Source organism: Lissotriton helveticus, chromosome 1_1 (genome assembly GCF_964261635.1).
Source record: "Lissotriton helveticus chromosome 1_1, aLisHel1.1, whole genome shotgun sequence".
Taxonomy (NCBI): domain Eukaryota; kingdom Metazoa; phylum Chordata; class Amphibia; order Caudata; family Salamandridae; genus Lissotriton; species Lissotriton helveticus.
In genome coordinates, this window is record NC_136057.1 from 1185961422 (window position 1) to 1185979676 (window position 18255).

General features: G+C 48.6%; 1 protein-coding gene across 1 annotated transcript in view; it reads right to left on the minus strand.

Moving 5' to 3' along the window:
* NAPEPLD (N-acyl phosphatidylethanolamine phospholipase D) overlaps positions 1-18255 on the minus strand; it is a 105830-nt gene that overhangs the window by 28619 nt on the left and 58956 nt on the right. The window contains exon 3 of the mRNA XM_078679417.1: positions 3435-4081. Within this exon, the coding sequence (XP_078535543.1) occupies positions 3435-4081 (647 nt within the window). The remainder of the gene's footprint in view (positions 1-3434; positions 4082-18255) is intronic.

An 18255-nucleotide genomic window follows, 5' to 3' on the forward strand; every position in this document is an offset into this window, starting at 1 on the left:
CTGAATCTAAGAATGAATCCAATCATTGGGGCCCCCGCTGGGGTGCATATGTATAGTTGTGTGTAGCTTACTGCTTCCAATGTCTGTGCCCCAGCAAGGACTCTGGTGCTGTTTGTGTATTTTGTGAGACAAAGAAAACAAATCCAGGCAGTGTTTGGACTGCACACAGTGGAACAGATGTGTATTATTTGACAGAAACTTACAAATACTGAAGTTTTACCTGGATTTGCTTTCCAACTATCAATATTTTCCCACTCTATAGAGAAACTACTAAATGTCAGACTAAGCTGAAAAACATGACTAACAATTCAAAACATTCTAACCATTACTTCTGCCATATTCCTGCTATTCTAGCTCAATTGACAACTGATGGATAAAACAAAAAAACTGACATTTGTCCTTGCTAAGGTATTTGAAAGTTATATTTATAATTAATTTGTACAGGTGAATCCGCGATAAAAAAAGATCCTGCACAACTGCCACATTGAAATTTAGAGCAAGTTGCAGCTCTGAAACAGGCATTCTGTAAATCATAGATCAGGCCTGCAGAATTCTGCTGGATATATTGGCATCATCATGAAATTTGTCGATCATAGAATCCTCATTGAGAGATTGCTTGGAGATTTAGGACAAGTTCCTGAACTGGTCTGTCTCATCTTACAATGCAATCGCATTGGTCGTTCTCAAAACCATTCACCTCCTTTCATTGTGCCTCTCAGGGATCGAGTTTATCATTTCTGCTCATCAATCTAAATCCTGAACCCCTCTGTGACCTTTAGAAGGACCCTAGCATATTAAACCACCAAAAACACAACTGCACCTGCAGATTTGTTTTCCCGGGTATCCACTACGTAGGTAACACTTTGGACAACATGGAAACCTGATTGACCCATCATCCTTTAAAATGTAATCCTGGCAAAACAAGTTTCTACTCATGTTGGCCCATCACATTTTCACTCCCAATCAAATCTGCAGTCTTTATTCTTCACAAACGTCCCAAATGCATAACAAACATGTCAAACAAACTCTTATCACCAGCTTAGAGTAATTCATGGAATGAATCCATTCATTTCTTAACATAACCTTAATGAACTGGTCCAATACCTAGTCTCCTAAACTTAAATTATGGCAACTCCAAAAGTTCACTTCACTCCGTTAAAGCAGACCTTCACGCGTCAGCAAAATTAATTTCTGCTAGCAAATCATTTTATCATATAACACTAGTGGTCTTTTCTTTATGATAAAATCCCTTCGAGGGGAGATGCATATACTCATTGGTCTGTTTAGTGCTCAAACTTCTATCCCCATATTCTGCTATCTTCTGGTTTGAAAACCGATATTTGAGGGGGATGTCGCTGATTAAAAAGCTCAGGTGCAGACTCTTAGAGACTCCCATTTTCACCCCAAAAAAATCTTTTGCATACATCCTTCATTTAATGCGGACTCAAGTCTGGAATTCCATGCAATCCATCCAGTCGCACCTTTCCCGCATTTAAAGCAGACTTAACATGTAATGTTTAATCAGTTGTATCTTTTGTCTCACTGCACTCATCTCCGGTTTTGTTCTGCCCTTAATCTCCAGGACATAACATACCTTTCCATTATCTTTACCCTTTGAAACTTTGCAAAATGCTCATTCAAGCAGGAAGATCTGTCTGCTTCAGCTTTACATACATTGCAACTGTGGTACATACTATTTTTTTTCCCAAACATATCTTTTAATTTGATTTCTCATCACTGATAACAGTACGCATTGATTTATACTTAATCCAGTATATCATTAAAGAAGCAGCTACACTATGACATTATACTATTTATGTTTAAATTGCCTTGCTTTATATTCCTTGTTGGGGATATATTTATTTGCCGTCATGAATTCTAACATTTATTTTTTCCAACTTCCTTCATATAGAAGTTATCCAAATTTGTTGCAAATAGATGTACATATGCTCAATTTGTAATGAATTTTTTGTTACTGCTATTACATGTAAAATGCTCGGAAACCCTAGGGACTGGTAAGCACTATATGAAACTGCAAAGGTTTAACTTTAAAAAAACATTAGATCTACTCACTAAAATTCCCACTTTCGGTCAAGGGATTCAGCCTTATTTCACAATAGTAAAGTCTTCTGTAGTCTCTCAGTATCATTGAACCGAAATGATGAAATGGCATAATGACAGAATAGCTCCAACTACAGACCTCTGGGTATCTTCTTGAATTCCTCATTACAGCCAAGACAGGAAGAACCTTGGGCACGCTTAATACGGGCTACATCAGATTGGAGGTACACCTTTCAAAACTGGGGGAATCCAGACATGGAAGGTTACTGTGGATGTGTTTCACTTTGGTAATGTCAATATACGACACAAAGATGCCCCCAGAAACGTGGGACAACTGGACTCAATGTAGAGACGGACCAGACTCCTAATGAAGGGGACACTTTTTGTTCGCCCGAGGAAAGCCACTGATTACCATTTGTAACAGGGAGGATGAACTGCAAGCAGGCCTAAATATATGCCAAGATGGGTGCTAGATAGAACAAAAGTGATTGTATTTAATATATTGACAACCTTTAAGGTCTATTACGAAAAGGCAATAGAACTATTGTTTAAAAAAAAACTATGCAATTCTGTAAAGATTTACGGAGCAAATAGTGTGCTGGTAAAATGTATTTCATACGTAGGATGTAATTCAGCACAATTAGCACAACTTGCTAGATTTTTTTTTTATTTCTTCTGTTAGGGCATGATAAGTCATGTACACAGCGACCAACTCTTGCAGGCTTTAAACTGCTGATCTCTCTATCTGATGCTGGCATTGCCTATCTAACAGACCAGGTGAAGTCTTCAACCATCATCCGAGAATTCCAGAAACTGGACATGTATGATATTCAGTATGCAGTGCTACCATCTAGACCCAAGTGAAAGCCTTCCTAAATTCTCAAGATAATATGGATATAACAGATTTTAGTTTTACTAGATTTAAGGAGATGCTGTCCAAGATAGATATTGCAATTGATTTGAACAAATATGCTGTGTCTTCAAGTCGCTAGAGAGAATTTGTAATCTACAGCACATTATAGGTACAATATATTTCTGGTGACAATTTCTCAAATTGTTTCCCACTTAAATCCTAAAGATAGGTTTTCACCCAACATAATCCTCAAACAAACCTAAGTTCAGTATAATGAACAGGCCGAGTGATAGCATTCTAGACACAGATTACACCAATGTGTATGTGTTTGTTACATGCGTGTGCTTAGATTTCCAGCAGCAAAAGACAAGATATCTGGAAAAGGCAATTAAAGATTCCCTCATTCCTATTTTATGTAAAGATTTACAGGAAGCACAGTTTCTACAAACATTACAAAAGTGAGGCAGAAAATGAACAAGGAATTTTGAGACTTAACTTCCAAAGAAGCATACATACGCACCTTGGCTCATATGCGCCGATAGGAATAGCTGCAAGGTCAAAAGGTCCAAATCTCTTCCCTATCTGTTCAAAGGCAGCGCAATAGCCAGTGTCTCCGGAAAAGAAGAAGCGGTTGCATGGCCCAAGAACAGACCAGCTGCCCCAGAGAACCTTGTTGTCATCAGTTGCAGTCCTTTTGCACCAGTGCTGAGCAGGGGTAAACACAAAGGTAACTTCATCATGGCCAGGAACACAGTTTTCTTCCCACCAGTCCAGTTCAATCACATTCACACAGCCGCAGCTTTGCATCCAGTCCAGAAGGCCCAATGGTACAAACCACCTCAGATCCCCGCCAAACCGTTGATTTAGGCCAACCACAGTGCTGTAATCCAAATGGTCATAGTGGTTGTGACTGATCAGGACCGCATCAAGTTTTGGAAGCTGCTCTAATGTGCATGGTGGTCCTCTATATCGCTTTGGCCCCATAAAGCTGACTGGAGACGCCCGATGGCTGAAAACAGGGTCTGTGATGAAGATCAGCTCATCCATTTCCACCAGTACTGTTGCGTGCCCTAGCCAAGTTACACGGATGCCACTGTTAGTCTTTCCAGCGAGCTCTGGCTGCTGAACAAAGTATGGTTCTAACACTGGAAGCTCCTTGTCTAATTCCTGTGAAAAAAAGAAAGACATGTAATTACTGGGTCCTACTCCATGTTACATTTTGTGTTAAGCTAAAAACAGGAAATAACACGTGGACACCTGAGAAACAGACACGCTACTTTATAATCAAAAATCGGAATTACTACACTCCAATATGTTACTGTTAAAATTGATTTAAAAAGAAGGCATGTATGATGTAATTAGAAAAAAGCTGTTTGATTGTTCCCTCAAGCAATAAATACTGTATCACAATATATCAGCTATTATCAGCAATTGCACATTATGAAACACTTCAGTTTAGGCGGCATATGACGCCCCTTGCCCTCCCTTCTCCGAGAGTCAGTGTCCCCACTTACATTGTGGAAAAACCCCAGTACTACTCCCTCCAATCTCGTAATGTTTTAGAGTCCTGGTTCCCTGCTCTGAAGTTCAAATCACTTGAGAGCTGGTACCAGAGCACCCTCTCCATTGTTATGCAACACTACTTTCTCCAAGTGTGGTACATCAGCCTTCTCCCATCTTGCAAAAGCATCTCATAGAAAGATGCACACTTCAGACTTAAATATAGACAAAGCTGGTGGAACGTGTGTTTGTCGTCTTGCTTTTTGGGAGTTTTATTCAGTTTCCATCTCTTAATTTTGATGAGGTTACTAAATTCCTGAAAGCAATAACAAAGTAGACAACTCTGTTGCAACAGGCTATTTAGCAGGAGGCATGTGCAAAAATGGCAAAACGTTAATTAAATTCACCACAAATAACAATTATTTGGACTAACACCACATAGACCAAAACAGCTATTATTTCCACGTGTAATCACATGGTTGTGCGTTCTAAAAATAATTATCCCAATTAAAAAGGTTTCAGGTCAGAGTTCTACGCATTACGTGGGCAACTTTAGAGCAGAAAGGGGACCCATATGGAACCACCTAGCTTTCTTTATCAATGAAACCTTATGTTTTATATCACATAAAACAAACATGCTGGGATAAAATGAAATAAGCAAGTATAAACATTAAAGTCAATTAAACAATAATACTGGCTTAGTTTCACACCTTGTCCTGCGAAAGAGCCGTCATCAATAAGTCATTATGTTTACATTTGTACATATTAGTGATTATATTACTAGTGTAGAGTGATGAAATCTATGTCGTTAATTAACCCTTAATTCCCATTCAGGACTATCTGAATTCATGTTCAGAAGTACAAAGCTACTACACAATTTTATTGCTGAACCATAAGAGAACGGAACAACTGAAAAATACCGAGAAGAGGTGGTCAGGTCCTCCATTTTATAAAGGGGTCTTTGTCTGAATTTTTCCATTTGACTTTACCTGGTGGAATATGCAATAGAAAGCATGATTTTATGGTTTAGAGAAACCATTATTTAACGGTTTATAGAAACTATTATTTTACGGTTTAACCACCGATTACTATTTTATCATGTCAGCCTAGATGACAAACGTTTATATTATACCTCTGGAAAGAAATAGGACACAGAAGCAATATAATGAGAATACTGTATTCCTTTGGTTCTCTATAATGAAAACAACGGACAAGTTATTTTTTTTGTAGTGTTCTATTATGATCACTTATGCTAACGATTCAAGAGATGAAACGTATAAAAAAAAAAACTGACGAACAGCAGGAGGACCTCGACACGCGGATAATTATCCATATACATTTAGATAGATGGAGGATAGCTGTGTGTGTTTTTAACATATCTAGTGCAAAACATAACATCGCCTCCTCTGGGCCTGAAAAACTTTAATTACATACTGTTTTATAGATTGAAACAATGACTTCTACAATTTAGCTGTCGGCAAAGGATACAAATTAATCTGACGTCCTCTTGTTTGCACATACAATGGATTAGAATTACTTTAACCCAATTAACTAATCGCTTACTCCCAGGCAGAGAGCTCCCTTTTCCGCTGGCATGTGTTAAGACATTGCTGTAATACGTCCAGTCCGACTTTTCAGTCCTTCCTGAAGGGCTAAGTCATTCACAGTAACCAAGTGCTGAACCTTAAATTAGAGTTTGACTATTAAGCCTCTAGCCTGCCGTCATCCAATGTGCAGGTGGTGTGATGCGGGTGGAACCCTCTCCTGAACAGAAGATCCCAGAGCAGATTACAGTCTGGAGACAGAGATTGGTACATTTCCTATGTGCAGGTCATAGCAACGACATCATGGAAAGCTGAAATATGTTGTATCTAAAGGGAATGCAGCATCGAGGAAGGAGAGAAATTGTGATTGAATGCATTCTTATGTTGTAGTTTGGGGTACTGTCAGACACTGAAAGTAAGGTTATTGTAAAGTCCTGATAAGGCTTGACGTCTGAGCAGCTTGTGACTGACAGACAAGCAGGTAGGCTAAGCGAATGGAACAGGGATGGGCATAAGAGGAACGGATTGGACGTTGTTTAGTTGGCAATATCCAATAGGTGATTTTTCTCCAAGCCTGGGATGCCCCAGAAATTCTCGTTGCTGTCTCCTTTTAAACATCTAAATATGTACTCACGGCGTGGCCAAGATGGCGGCCTGAGAAGACGTGCTCCGTGAGGCTCCCCGGCCCTATGCCCCACGGCACGATATTTCTAGCAGACACCCCCCTAAAAACTGCTCGAATCTCTCCCCGGAACGCCTCCCCTCCACGGAAAGCCTCCAACCGAGCCCCTCCGAGCCGGAGATCGCCTACAATCCGCCTCTTCAGCTGCCGGCGGGTGAGGCGTAATGGCGGCGAGGGACTGACGCCACCCGCTGGAGCTCCACAACGCAGCGGCGGCCAGCACTGCGGACTGCACACCGGAGGCGCGCACCGCAGAGCGAGGTGGGGCGCACCCTGCGGACGATGGCGAGCGGCCGGGGACTGCCGAGTGTTCTTGCCCCCGGATACTGCACGCACCACCAGAAGGTCCCCAGCTAATTTAGGCCCCGGCGTGGGCCTACCCGAGAGGCGGACGGGACCCCGCCCACCGGAGCTGCCGCACGAAACAAGTAATGCGCCCGCTGCCTGCGACCCACCCAAACCTCCCCACAGACTGCGGCTCGGCGGAAGACACCCGCTCTACGACTGGTGAGCGTCCCACCACGACCTGCCCCCCAGCCGTGGAGACGCAGCACCCGCGCCCCCTGGGGCAGAGCGCCGGACCAAAAGCCACAGACCTTCCCTGCCTAGGCGAGGGTCACAGCCCCGAACCGGACTCTCGTCGTAGGCCCTGAAAGCCTCCCCTGGCGCCAGAGAACCCCGACGGTCAGCACTCGACCTCCGAGGGTTCCCGCTCAGCTGCGCACCCCTGGGAGTTCACGCCGGCACACCTCCGAGGGCGGATCTGCCCGACCAGAGTGCTCGGCCCGGGCACGACCACCAACTGGGACACTTGAGGGCTTACCTGCGCCCGGGACCCTTGCACCGATATCTGGCCTGCAACACTGTCCCCTTGCCTGAGGCCTGCTTGCATACACTTGGCGCACACGGACTTCTCCGCCTCACGCATCTGCTGCTGCATACCGGGGGCTCCCTCTGGCAGGATCTTCTGGCCCCGGACCGGCATAGCCCCGCTACTCCGGATAATCCGCTCTTCCTTGCTGCAGCGCGTGCCAGGAGCATCCCTCGCAGTTCCCCCCCACGGAGGCGCCATCTGCGCTCGGCCACCCTGGGGCGGTCTGGTCGTCCTCTTGCCGGAGCACCATACCTCGCCTCCTACACTGCCCCCGTGAAGGTCCTGGGGCGCCCGCCACTCCTCGACGGCTAGCCGCCTCCTTGCTGCGGAGAAGACGCCCGAAGAACCCCGGCAGCTCCCCACGCCCGGATCCACTGACCCCAGCCCGGGCACCATGGCGCACTCTAACCGCAAGGGGAACCGGAACATTGTGGATCTCCTGCACAAAACTGCACCGAAAGGGGATAAAACTCAGACACCGGCGTCCCCGAAGCCCCCAGCGAGTCCCCAGACACCGGACGATGACACCGCTCCCATTACTAAAGCCTTCCTTGCCTCCCTCTTCAACACCCTGAGGGAGGACTTCCAGACCCTGAAGCAAGACCTAGCTGGGGAGCAGCGGGAGCTTTGTCTTGACATTGATGGCCTGGGCGAGCGGGTGGCCTCATTGGAGGAAGCGGATCAGTCCCGCAGCTTGGAGGTGGAAAGGCTACAACAGGAGATACTTCGACTTCAAGACCAGCAAGTGGACTTACAATCGCACTCGGAAGATCTGGAGAACCGCTCCAGGCGGAACAACATACGGGTCAGGGGAGTCCCGTTGAAAGCCGAGAAGGACAATCTGGTCGAATACCTGCAGGACCTCTTCAGGGAAATCCTGGGCGAACCTCGCGATTTCGCAATTCGGATCGACAGAGCTCACAGAGTTGGTATGGCGCGCCGAGCACCTGCACCTCCGCCGGACATCCTGGCCTTCCTCCCAGACTTTCCTCTGAAAGAACGCATCCTTCGGGAAGCCAGGAAGGCACAACCCATCAGCTTTCGGGACGAACCTGTGGCCCTTTTCCAAGACCTTTCCACCATCACCCTACAGAAACGCAAAGCCTTCCGGATAGCAACGAACTTCCTGAGAGATAATGGAATACCCTACTCCTGGGGTCACCCGTTCCGCCTGATCTTTAAATGGAAAGGCTCCTTTCCTCAGCTCAGATCGCTCCGCGACACCTGTACCCTGCTGGGAATTGACATGCCGGAAGGTTCGGGCTCTAGAGACACCTCTCCAAACAGATCGCAGGATGACCCGTCCCGACGTACGGGGGACGGCTGGCAAACGGTACGTCGGAGATGACCCCCGAGACCCATTCCGAAACCGGACCCGGCGACAGTTGCTCAGGAGCGTGAGGCAGCTGTGCGGGGAGTGGTGGATAACACAGCACCTGATCTGTAAGACAATGGCATCTTGGGGGGTGTTCTATTATCCACACTTTGCTTAACTGGGGTGACAGGCCAGGGAGCCGCCAACTCGGCTGCAACCATGGTACCCTTTCTATTGACTTCCTACGGACCTGTGTCTTACACAAATGGACCCGAGACTTTGAAATGTTCTAGTTGGGGGGGTTGTTCTGGGAGGGGGAGGGGGGTCTGTGTGGGGGAGGACAGGGATTCTGGGGGGGTCGGGGAAGTCCACTCTGTTGGGGTTAGGGTGGCCCTCCGGGTTGGTTGGAAATGGGAGTTGTGGGGAGGGATTGTGTTGAGGGTAGGGGGGGGTTGGGGAATGAGGGAGGGGACCAGTATGCCATGGGATCTCTACAGGGTTCAAGTATTGCCCATGATCTTTACTATGCTGCAGCATCCTACGCTAATAGGCTCGATTGCTCCCATACCCCCACGGGATGGCTGATACACTCAAGATACTGTCTCTCAATGTAAAGGGCCTCAACAATCCGATCAAACGAAGAGCGGTCATCTCCTACCTGGAAAACTCAGAAGCTGACATATGCTTGCTGCAAGAAACCCACCTCCTAGCTAAAGATTGGCACAGGCTGCGCTCCCGAGCCTTCCCACAACAGTACTTCTCCTCTCTCCCGTCCAAAAAAGCTGGGGTGGCTATTCTTGTGTCCCGACGCTTCAAGGGCCGGGTGGGAGCCAAAACAGGAGAAATCAAGGGACGCCTTTTGGCCCACACCTTTCTAATAGGCACAAGCACATTCACGATAGGCTCCATCTACTCTCCCAATGCAGGTCAGGAACCCTTCTTGCAAACTGCACTCTCAGAGGCACTACAGTCACCTCACTCCCACATGCTCATTGGAGGGGACCTCAACCTCGCCATGGACACAAATAAAGATAGATCTGGGTACCGTTATGGTGACACTGGCGCGCTTTCGCAAACGGGCAGAACCTGGCTACAAGATAGAGACCTCTTAGACCTCTGGAGAACTATGCATCCCAACGCAGCGCGCTACACATTCTATTCCCATGTACACCATACTTGTGCGCGTCTAGATCACTTCTTGGGTTCATCGGACCTTGTTCCTCACATTACCACAGTGTCTATTGTCCCGGCAGCCCTCTCTGACCACGACGCGGTAGAATTGACGCTCGCAGTGCCCAAGTCACCGCGCACTCCGGGCTCGTGGAGACTCAACGAACCCCTTTTACAGAAACCGTCCGTTGTCAACCAACTTCACAAATGCATTTCGGACTACCTGGCTACTAATGACACTCCCGCAGTCTCAGTCTCATCCCTTTGGGGGGCCTTAAAGGCTGTGGTGAGGGGGGAATCGATAGCTATCGCTGCCGCCGATGCCAAGCTTCGTAAAGAAAAGAGGGATGACCTCACCACTAAGGTGGCTGAACTAGAAAGGGTCCACAGCCGCACATGCGCCCCGAGAATATGGCGCAAACTCAAGGCTGCCCGTGCTCAACTGGCTAGCCTCGATACTGACAGGGCGGAGTTTGCCGCTCTTCGTCTCCGCCACACGTACTATGTGGGGGGCAACCGTACCGGACGGCTCTTGGCCAGCGCCTTAAAAGCCAAAGTCCAACGCTCCAAAATCACTACGCTCCTGGACGACTCCGGCAACACTATTGCCGAGGACGGGCAGGTAGCTTCCGCCTTCCGTTCCTTTGATGCCTCTCTGTACAGCGCGGACACAACGTCACCGACGGCCATTGACACTTACTTACAATCTGCCAACATCACGCCACTATGTCCAGCAAAAACTGAAGCCCTAGACAACCCCATTCGCGCCGACGAGGTTCTTGCTGCCATCGCGCGCCTCCGCCCGCTTAAATCACCAGGCCCTGATGGCTTCTCGTCGGGCTTTTATAAAACCTTCGGCCATATCCTAGCGCCGGTCCTCGCGAGGCTGTTCAACTCCTTCGAGGGCCCAAGCTCCATACCGCCAGACATGCTGGCAGCTGATATAGTGGTTCTACCCAAACCGGGCAAACCCCCGACACATTGCTCTGCGTTCCGCCCCATCTCCTTACTTAACCTGGACCTGAAACTGTTTACGGGGGTACTTGCGGCCCGTCTAGGCCCTTGCCTCCCCGGCATCCTCGAACCAGACCAATCGGGATTTGTCCCGAACCGCCAATGCAGCGATAATACTAAGCGGTTACTACACCTCGTGGACAAAACTCGCTTTCAGGTCTCAGACTCAGCTCTACTGGCCATCGACGCGGAGAAGGCATTCGACCGCGTCGATTGGACCTACCTGCAGGCTGTCCTACGGCGATACCACCTGGACGACCGGTTCCAGGCTTGGATAGCGAGCTGCTATCACCACCCCATGGCTCGGGTCAGGTTGGGCGGCCTCAAATCGGACCCCTTCGAGATACAGAGAGGCACACGCCAAGGGTGCCCTCTCTCGCCCCTTCTATTCACCCTATACGTGGAACCCCTAGCACAGAAAGTTCGCGACAACCCTCGCATCACAGGCATACCCTTTGGCCGTGAACCCCACGTAGTGGGGCTGTATGCCGATGACATCATCGCCGCGTTGGATCACCCATCCAGCTCAATACCTGCTTTCCTAGCGGAACTGGAGAGCTTTGGAGCGGTGTCGGGCTTCAAAATTAACCGGGGGAAATCCTTGATACTGCCCCTGGGCTGTCATGCTCTTCCCAATGCCCCGCCGCCTAACTTTGGCTGCGACCTACAATCCTCCGCTCGGCTTCCGTATCTGGGGATCACTCTAACCTCCTCCACAGACTCAACGGTCACCCTTAACTATAACACTTTGTCTTCCCAAATCCGGGCCGACCTCACGCGTTGGTCGAAACAACCCCTTTCCTTGCTCGGCAGAGTGGCGGCAGTGAAGATGTCTGTCTTACCCAAAATCCTGTACATCTTCCAGACCCTCCCGGTGTTACCGCCGCCAGGCGTGCTTGCTGACCTACAACGTGATATTCACCAATTCGTATGGGAAAAGAAACGCGCAAGACTACACAAACGAGTGGCGTACAGAAATGTTGACGAAGGAGGCCTCGGTATCCCCAACCTTTTGCAATATTTTCAGGCCTCACAACTCCGCCACCTGGTGGAGTGGTACCGACCCGAATCTGAAAAGAGATGGCTCTTTCAAGATAGAGCGATGGCCCAGACTTCCTTGTGGAAGATCCCATTTCTTGCCCGCCAGCACAGGCCACGATACCTCCTTCGCTCCCCTATCACGCGAACCACCATGGCAACCTGGGACACGGTAGCAGTCAGAGGTCTAACGACCTTCCCCTCCCCACTCACCCCTCTCTTTGACAACCCTGCATTCCCACCGGGCACGGACCCCCACGCCTTCCTGCAATGGCGTGACACACCTTGCCGATCAGCCGGCCATCTCTTTGATTTGGAGGGGTTTCTCCCACTCGCCGACATCGCGCGAGATTACGGAGTGACTAAGCCCCACATGTTTCAATACTTCCAAATTAGCCACTGGCTCCTGCAGCCGGATAATGCCCCCCTGGTTGGTCGGCAGATGACGCCATTCGAACGCTGGCTAGTGTCGAAGGAATCGGATAAACACCTTATCTCAGACCTCTACAAGATGCTCTCCCCAGACACCGATCCGGCTAAAACTGCAGGACAGAAACACTGGGAATCAGAACTCGGAAGAACTCTCTCGCCTAAAGAATGGGGCTTCATACACTACAGAGCTGCTCACACTACTTGCAATACTAAAGCCAGGGAATCGGCGGTAAAGCTGGCCATCTACTGGCACCTTACCCCAGCAAGACTCAATCAGGGTAACCCTCTTCGAAGCGCGTTGTGTTGGAGGGGCTGTGGCGAAAAGGGCACCCGAACTCATCTCCTGCGGGAATGCCACACTTTGCAGGGGTACTGGAAGGCAGTCTTGGATGATATAGACTCAACATTTGACACCGAGATCCCGCGCTTCCCAGCATACACACTCCTAGGGCTGCCCAATGCACTCACATTCCCCGAGATCACCTCGTGGCAAACAGATGGGCATCGCCATGCAAGCAGCGTCACAACACGTCCTGTCACTATGGGGATCACCCACCTTACCCACTCACACTGGCTGCCTACACAAATTGTGGTTCACATTGGGCATGGAACGGATCCAGGCCCCGCTCACACACACCGCTGACGCATTCCAGACAACCTGGCAACCGCTCCTATCACTGCTATCCAGGGAATTCCACGAAATCACGTGTCCGAAATACCTCCGCATCATGCGACTCACAGCCCGTATAAGAGACCAAACACGACCCGATACACCTTAAGGCGCTTCAGCCTGTAAAGGCTTGTGCAGACAATCTGGACAACTGGCATACTGGTCGGGGTGGGGGTTGGAGTTGGGAGTTGGGGGGCGGGGTGGGTTTTTCGTATCGTTTTGTTCATTCATCGCTCTGATAGGGCGCCTTTACCAATCTCCAGGCAATACCTCTCAACTTGGGCATGATTTATCTACATTTCTACTGCTTCATAGAGCAGACATGTATGTCTGTCTCGCTCGCCATTTTTGCCTGATGAATGTCTATTGCAATGCACTGCCTGTCTTCTTTGCTTTTAAACTCAATAAAAACACTTTGACATTAAATATGCACTCACTGGTATAGTTTATCTCTCAGTAGGATTATGACGTATGCATATATGCGGATGATACTCAGCAGCAGTGCACATGGATTGGGAAAACCATTTGTGAACCACAAAGAAGTTATGCGAGGTGCAATTATGAACACTAGGATGCATGACGTTACAACGCATGCTTTTACCACGCATGCTGTTACAACGCAAGTATTACAACGCAAACCTGAACAACGCATTACACTTGGGGGTGCTGGATAGTGAATAGTTTAATTTACTATTCCAACTCCAGTCCCCGTGGACACTAGGGAAGGTGTTGGATAGTAAATTAAAACTATTCCCTATCCTAGAGCGCCCCCCAGTGTAATGCGTTGTAAAGGTTTTCGTTGTAATACTTGCGTTGTAACAGTACTGCGTGGTAAAAGGTTTGTTGTAAAGGATGTTTCCCAAACACAAGCATTTAAAAGGCCAAAACATTGGACACTACCTTCAGGAACCTGCCATCTCTTTTCGAATCCTTTCCTTTTTTATTGGCTAGTGTGCAGGACACTGATGGAATAGGTGAAGAATTTAGGGGTGTTTATGGATCAACGCCTTTCAGGAAGAACTCGGGTTTGGCAAGTTCCAAAACATACCACCTTCCATCTTTTCAAACATTTCACCAAACTCTGGTATTGCTGGCTACAGCTTGTGTTTCACCACCATCTACACTATGAATGGGTCGGCTTACCACAACCATAGACAAACTACAGATTCTGAAAAAAATAAAACAGCAAGACTCAATAAAATCTGTATCCAAAGAAACAGGTTTCTCGTTAACTTAAAAGTGGCGTTCTAGCTACCATCTTACAGCCCTTAGAATTTACAGGCTGTGCCAGGCTCACATTATTTGAACTAACTCCTTCCTATATCCAATCTCCCAATGATTAAGAGGACAGATGTGTGACATTAGGGGCGCTCTACTTTGGAATGCCCTCCCAACACACTTACGTTAGACCCATCTACAATTTTGTAAGCTGCAGCTTGAGGACAAGGCTTCTGCATGGAAATGTTATGGCATTTATAATTAAGCATGCATAGTGCAGCAAAGCAATGAGTCCAGCCCAGCAGTCGCGAGTGAAATTGGGCCCTTCATATATTACTTGATTTAAGAAGAAGGGCTCCAATAAACATCTGTTATTTTCTTTGTGTTGGAAAGGATGACATGAGATAAGCAAGTAATATATCCACAACTTTCCGCCCTCTCTGAATAGCTGGTTCATAGATAAGTTGTCTGACACAATATGACAGAGACATCTAGCTGCAGATTGTCTAACAAAATCTGACAGACATCCAACTATAGATTACTCACCTTTGAATTTCTCTAGGCGTTAGACTGGATCCAATAGATTTTCGTGAGCAGTACATCTGTGCGCCCGCAAGTCGGCTCCACATGGCATCATCATCCCAGCCGAAAGTGATGTCCGCATCACCCATACAGGCACCAACTTGGCGCACGTATGTCAGTTCTTTTTGTTTCTGCTCCAACTAGCGCTGATCCGAGAGAAGAGCTAGCTCTCTGTCAGTTTTTGATAGGATTTTTGTAACAGTTTGTCAATATGTTTTTAGGCTTCCTCCAGGTGTGTCGAGGATGTATTCTAGGAAGACAAGTTTTAAACAATGTGGTCCCTGCTGCGAAGCCATGTCAGTGACGGACCCGCACCTTATGTGCTTGGAGTGCGCCCATGACTCCAAGTCGTGATCAGACTGCTGGGCCATGGCACTAAAGGCTTTGAGGGAGCAGTCCCTGAAGCTGCTAGCAGCCCGGCATGCGACTCCGCGGAAGTCATGGTCTCGCACAAGAGAAAGGTCTAGGGACCATTCCAGGAGTCCGAAGTCCTGTTCGTCCCACTCCAAATCCTCAGGTAATAGAAACAAAAAACACAAAAAGTCGAAGGGTGTTATAACTTCCCCTCGTCCGTTGGCTGACGCAAGGATGGAACATCTGTATTTGAGGACTGGTTCTTCTGAACCTGCGCCTGGGCTCACTACGCACCTCCCCAGATTACCGGGAGCCAGAGCGACCCATGCTCAAATTAAAGAGTTCTATAAGGCCATGCGCCTAATTTTTTCCCCCATGGATTTGGACAAGCGCCGGTCGTGCCACTACGACCTTCCCTGGCCCGATACTCCAGGCTCCGTCACTCTTATGCTCCCCAAAGACACAGAGCAGCGTCAACCAAAGCCGATTTCAGCGCAAACAGGACCCTTGCGTCCTAGGTCAGAGCCTAAACCCTATCCTGAAGGGCTAGGCCTATGGGAGGAATGGGAGGGGGTCACTGGACCTTTTAGAATACCAGTATGAGCAGGATATGGACTGATATGAGGAACTAGATGATGCCAGCGGACTGGACAGGTCTCCAAATACGGGCTTGCTTTCTCCCCCTACCATGGCTACGGAGGAGGGAGCTACATATGCAATGGTGGTGGGGAGGGTGGCTGAGGTCCTCAACCTTCAGTTGCCCTCAGTGGCAGTCAAGACTAACATCTAGATACAGGTGCTACACCTGGGAGTCTCCTCCTCTGAACCCCTACTCACATTCAACAAAGCCCTAAAATACGTACTTCTGGGGATCTGGTCCAAACCCAGCACACGGGCTCCTGTGAAAAAAACGATGGCCGCTGCCGCTGTCCTGCTCCTGGGAAACCATATTTCCTCACCCAACACCCTACCCCAGAGAGCTTGGTGGTCCAAGTCTCTACTTCCCATGGCACATTCAATGCCGCTCCCCTGAAGAGGGAATCTAAGAGGCTGGACAGCTTGAGAAAGAAAATGTTTTCTTCCGCTAGCCTTGCATTTTGGTCAGTGAACACTGCATGCTTATTGGGCCGCTTTTCCTACATGCCGTGGGCAATGGTTGGCAAATACTGTCACAAGTCCTGGAAGAGGCCTGAGCCATTCTCTCTCAAGCAGTTATAGACAGAAGAGACGCAGCGAAGTTCACTATATTCTGTGGCTTAGGCATGACGGACTAGCTGGGCAGAGCGGTTTTCTTTTCGGTGGTCGTCAGGCGCCACACTTGGCTGAGAACACCTGGCTTTTCGGGAGATATACAGACCTCCCTTATGGACATGCCCTTCGATGGCACAAGTCTCTTTGGAGACAAGGCAGACTCTGCGCTGGAGTGCTTTAAGGACTTGCGGGCTATGCCAAGTCCTTGGGCATCTCGGCTCCCCAAGTCCCCAGTCTGCCTTTCGCTCCTTTTGTGGCCACGGAAGGGGCTTTTGACTGCACCAACCTTATCCCAGCCACTGAGCCGTGCAATCTTCCCAGCCTCTACGTGGACGAGGGTGCGGTTTCTACCAGCCTCGTGGGTTGGGTAGCCAGCGGTCGGTCTGGTCCAGCCACCCCCCATCCCCACCCCCGGCAACTGCAGCTTCCAAGCCTTCTTAATCTTGCCATTTTTTTATCTTGGGGCGTCCATTTGGTGGCAGGATCCGCCATCACCTCCACTACTGGCAGTCTATATAACATAGGACAGGTGGGTTCTGCATATCGTTCGAAGGGGCTACTCCCTCCCCTTCAGGACTACCCCTCCCTCCATGCCGCCATCTTACGACCGGCTGATGAAGGATCATCTGTCACTGCTCCGGGAGGAAGTCATGGCTCTCTTGGCCAAGTGAGCCATAGAGAGAGTTCCGGTGCTAAAAGCAGGCTGTGGTTGCTATTCCTGCTACTTTCTGGTCCCAAAAAAAGACTTTATCAAAACAGCCTTTCTTGTGGCAATTACATCAGTTAGGAGGGTGAGGGAGCTGCAGGCTTATCATCCAAGCCTCCCTTTTTATCAGTTTTTCCTCACAAAGTGGTGCTTCACACTAGGGCTACTTTCATGCCAAACGTGGTAACACCGTTTCATGTGGCCAATCTCTCACCTTGCCCACTTCCTACGGTCTTCCACAGAAGGAGCTACTCCACCATCTGGACTAAAAAGAGCGTTGTCTTTCTACCTTAACCGCACAAGAGAGTTCTGGCTGGATGACCAACTCTTCGTGGGGTATGCTGGTGCGAAGAAAGGTCGGGCCATGCAAGAATGGACCATCTCTCGGTGGTTGGTTCTCTGCATCAAGATTTGCTATACACTGGCAAATAAGCAGCCTCCTGAAGACTTAAGAGCTCATTCCACCAGACCTAAGACCGTGACCACTGCATTAGCCTATGAAGTTCCAGCCCTGGACATCTGTCAAGTATTACTGCCTGCCTGGACAATCAGGTCCACAGGAACGGGCACTTCGCCTGATCGGTCCTGCAGGACTTCTTAGTCTAAATTTGTCCGCAGACCCACCTCCAGGGATGGTATTGATTGGGTATCTAGTCAAAGGAAAGGACCTGCAGATAGATGTCTCAATCAGATGAACAAGTTACTTACCTTCGGTAACGCCTTACCTGGTAGAGACAATATCTAGTTACAGTTTCCTTACCGACCACCCATCCTCCCCATTCTGCGGACAGATTTCTAGAGTCAGGGCTGATCCCTTTCAGGGCCCTAGTTTGGACACACCAGTGTCAGTGCAATTCATGGCTCCACGCTTCTGGTGTGGAGAGTCATGAAGAGTAACTGGCAGCGACACGCCGAGGTGGCACCTATATAGGTGATGCAGGCGTCACTTCAGGCATGGACACCACATTGAGCTGGCCGACACCACCTACCG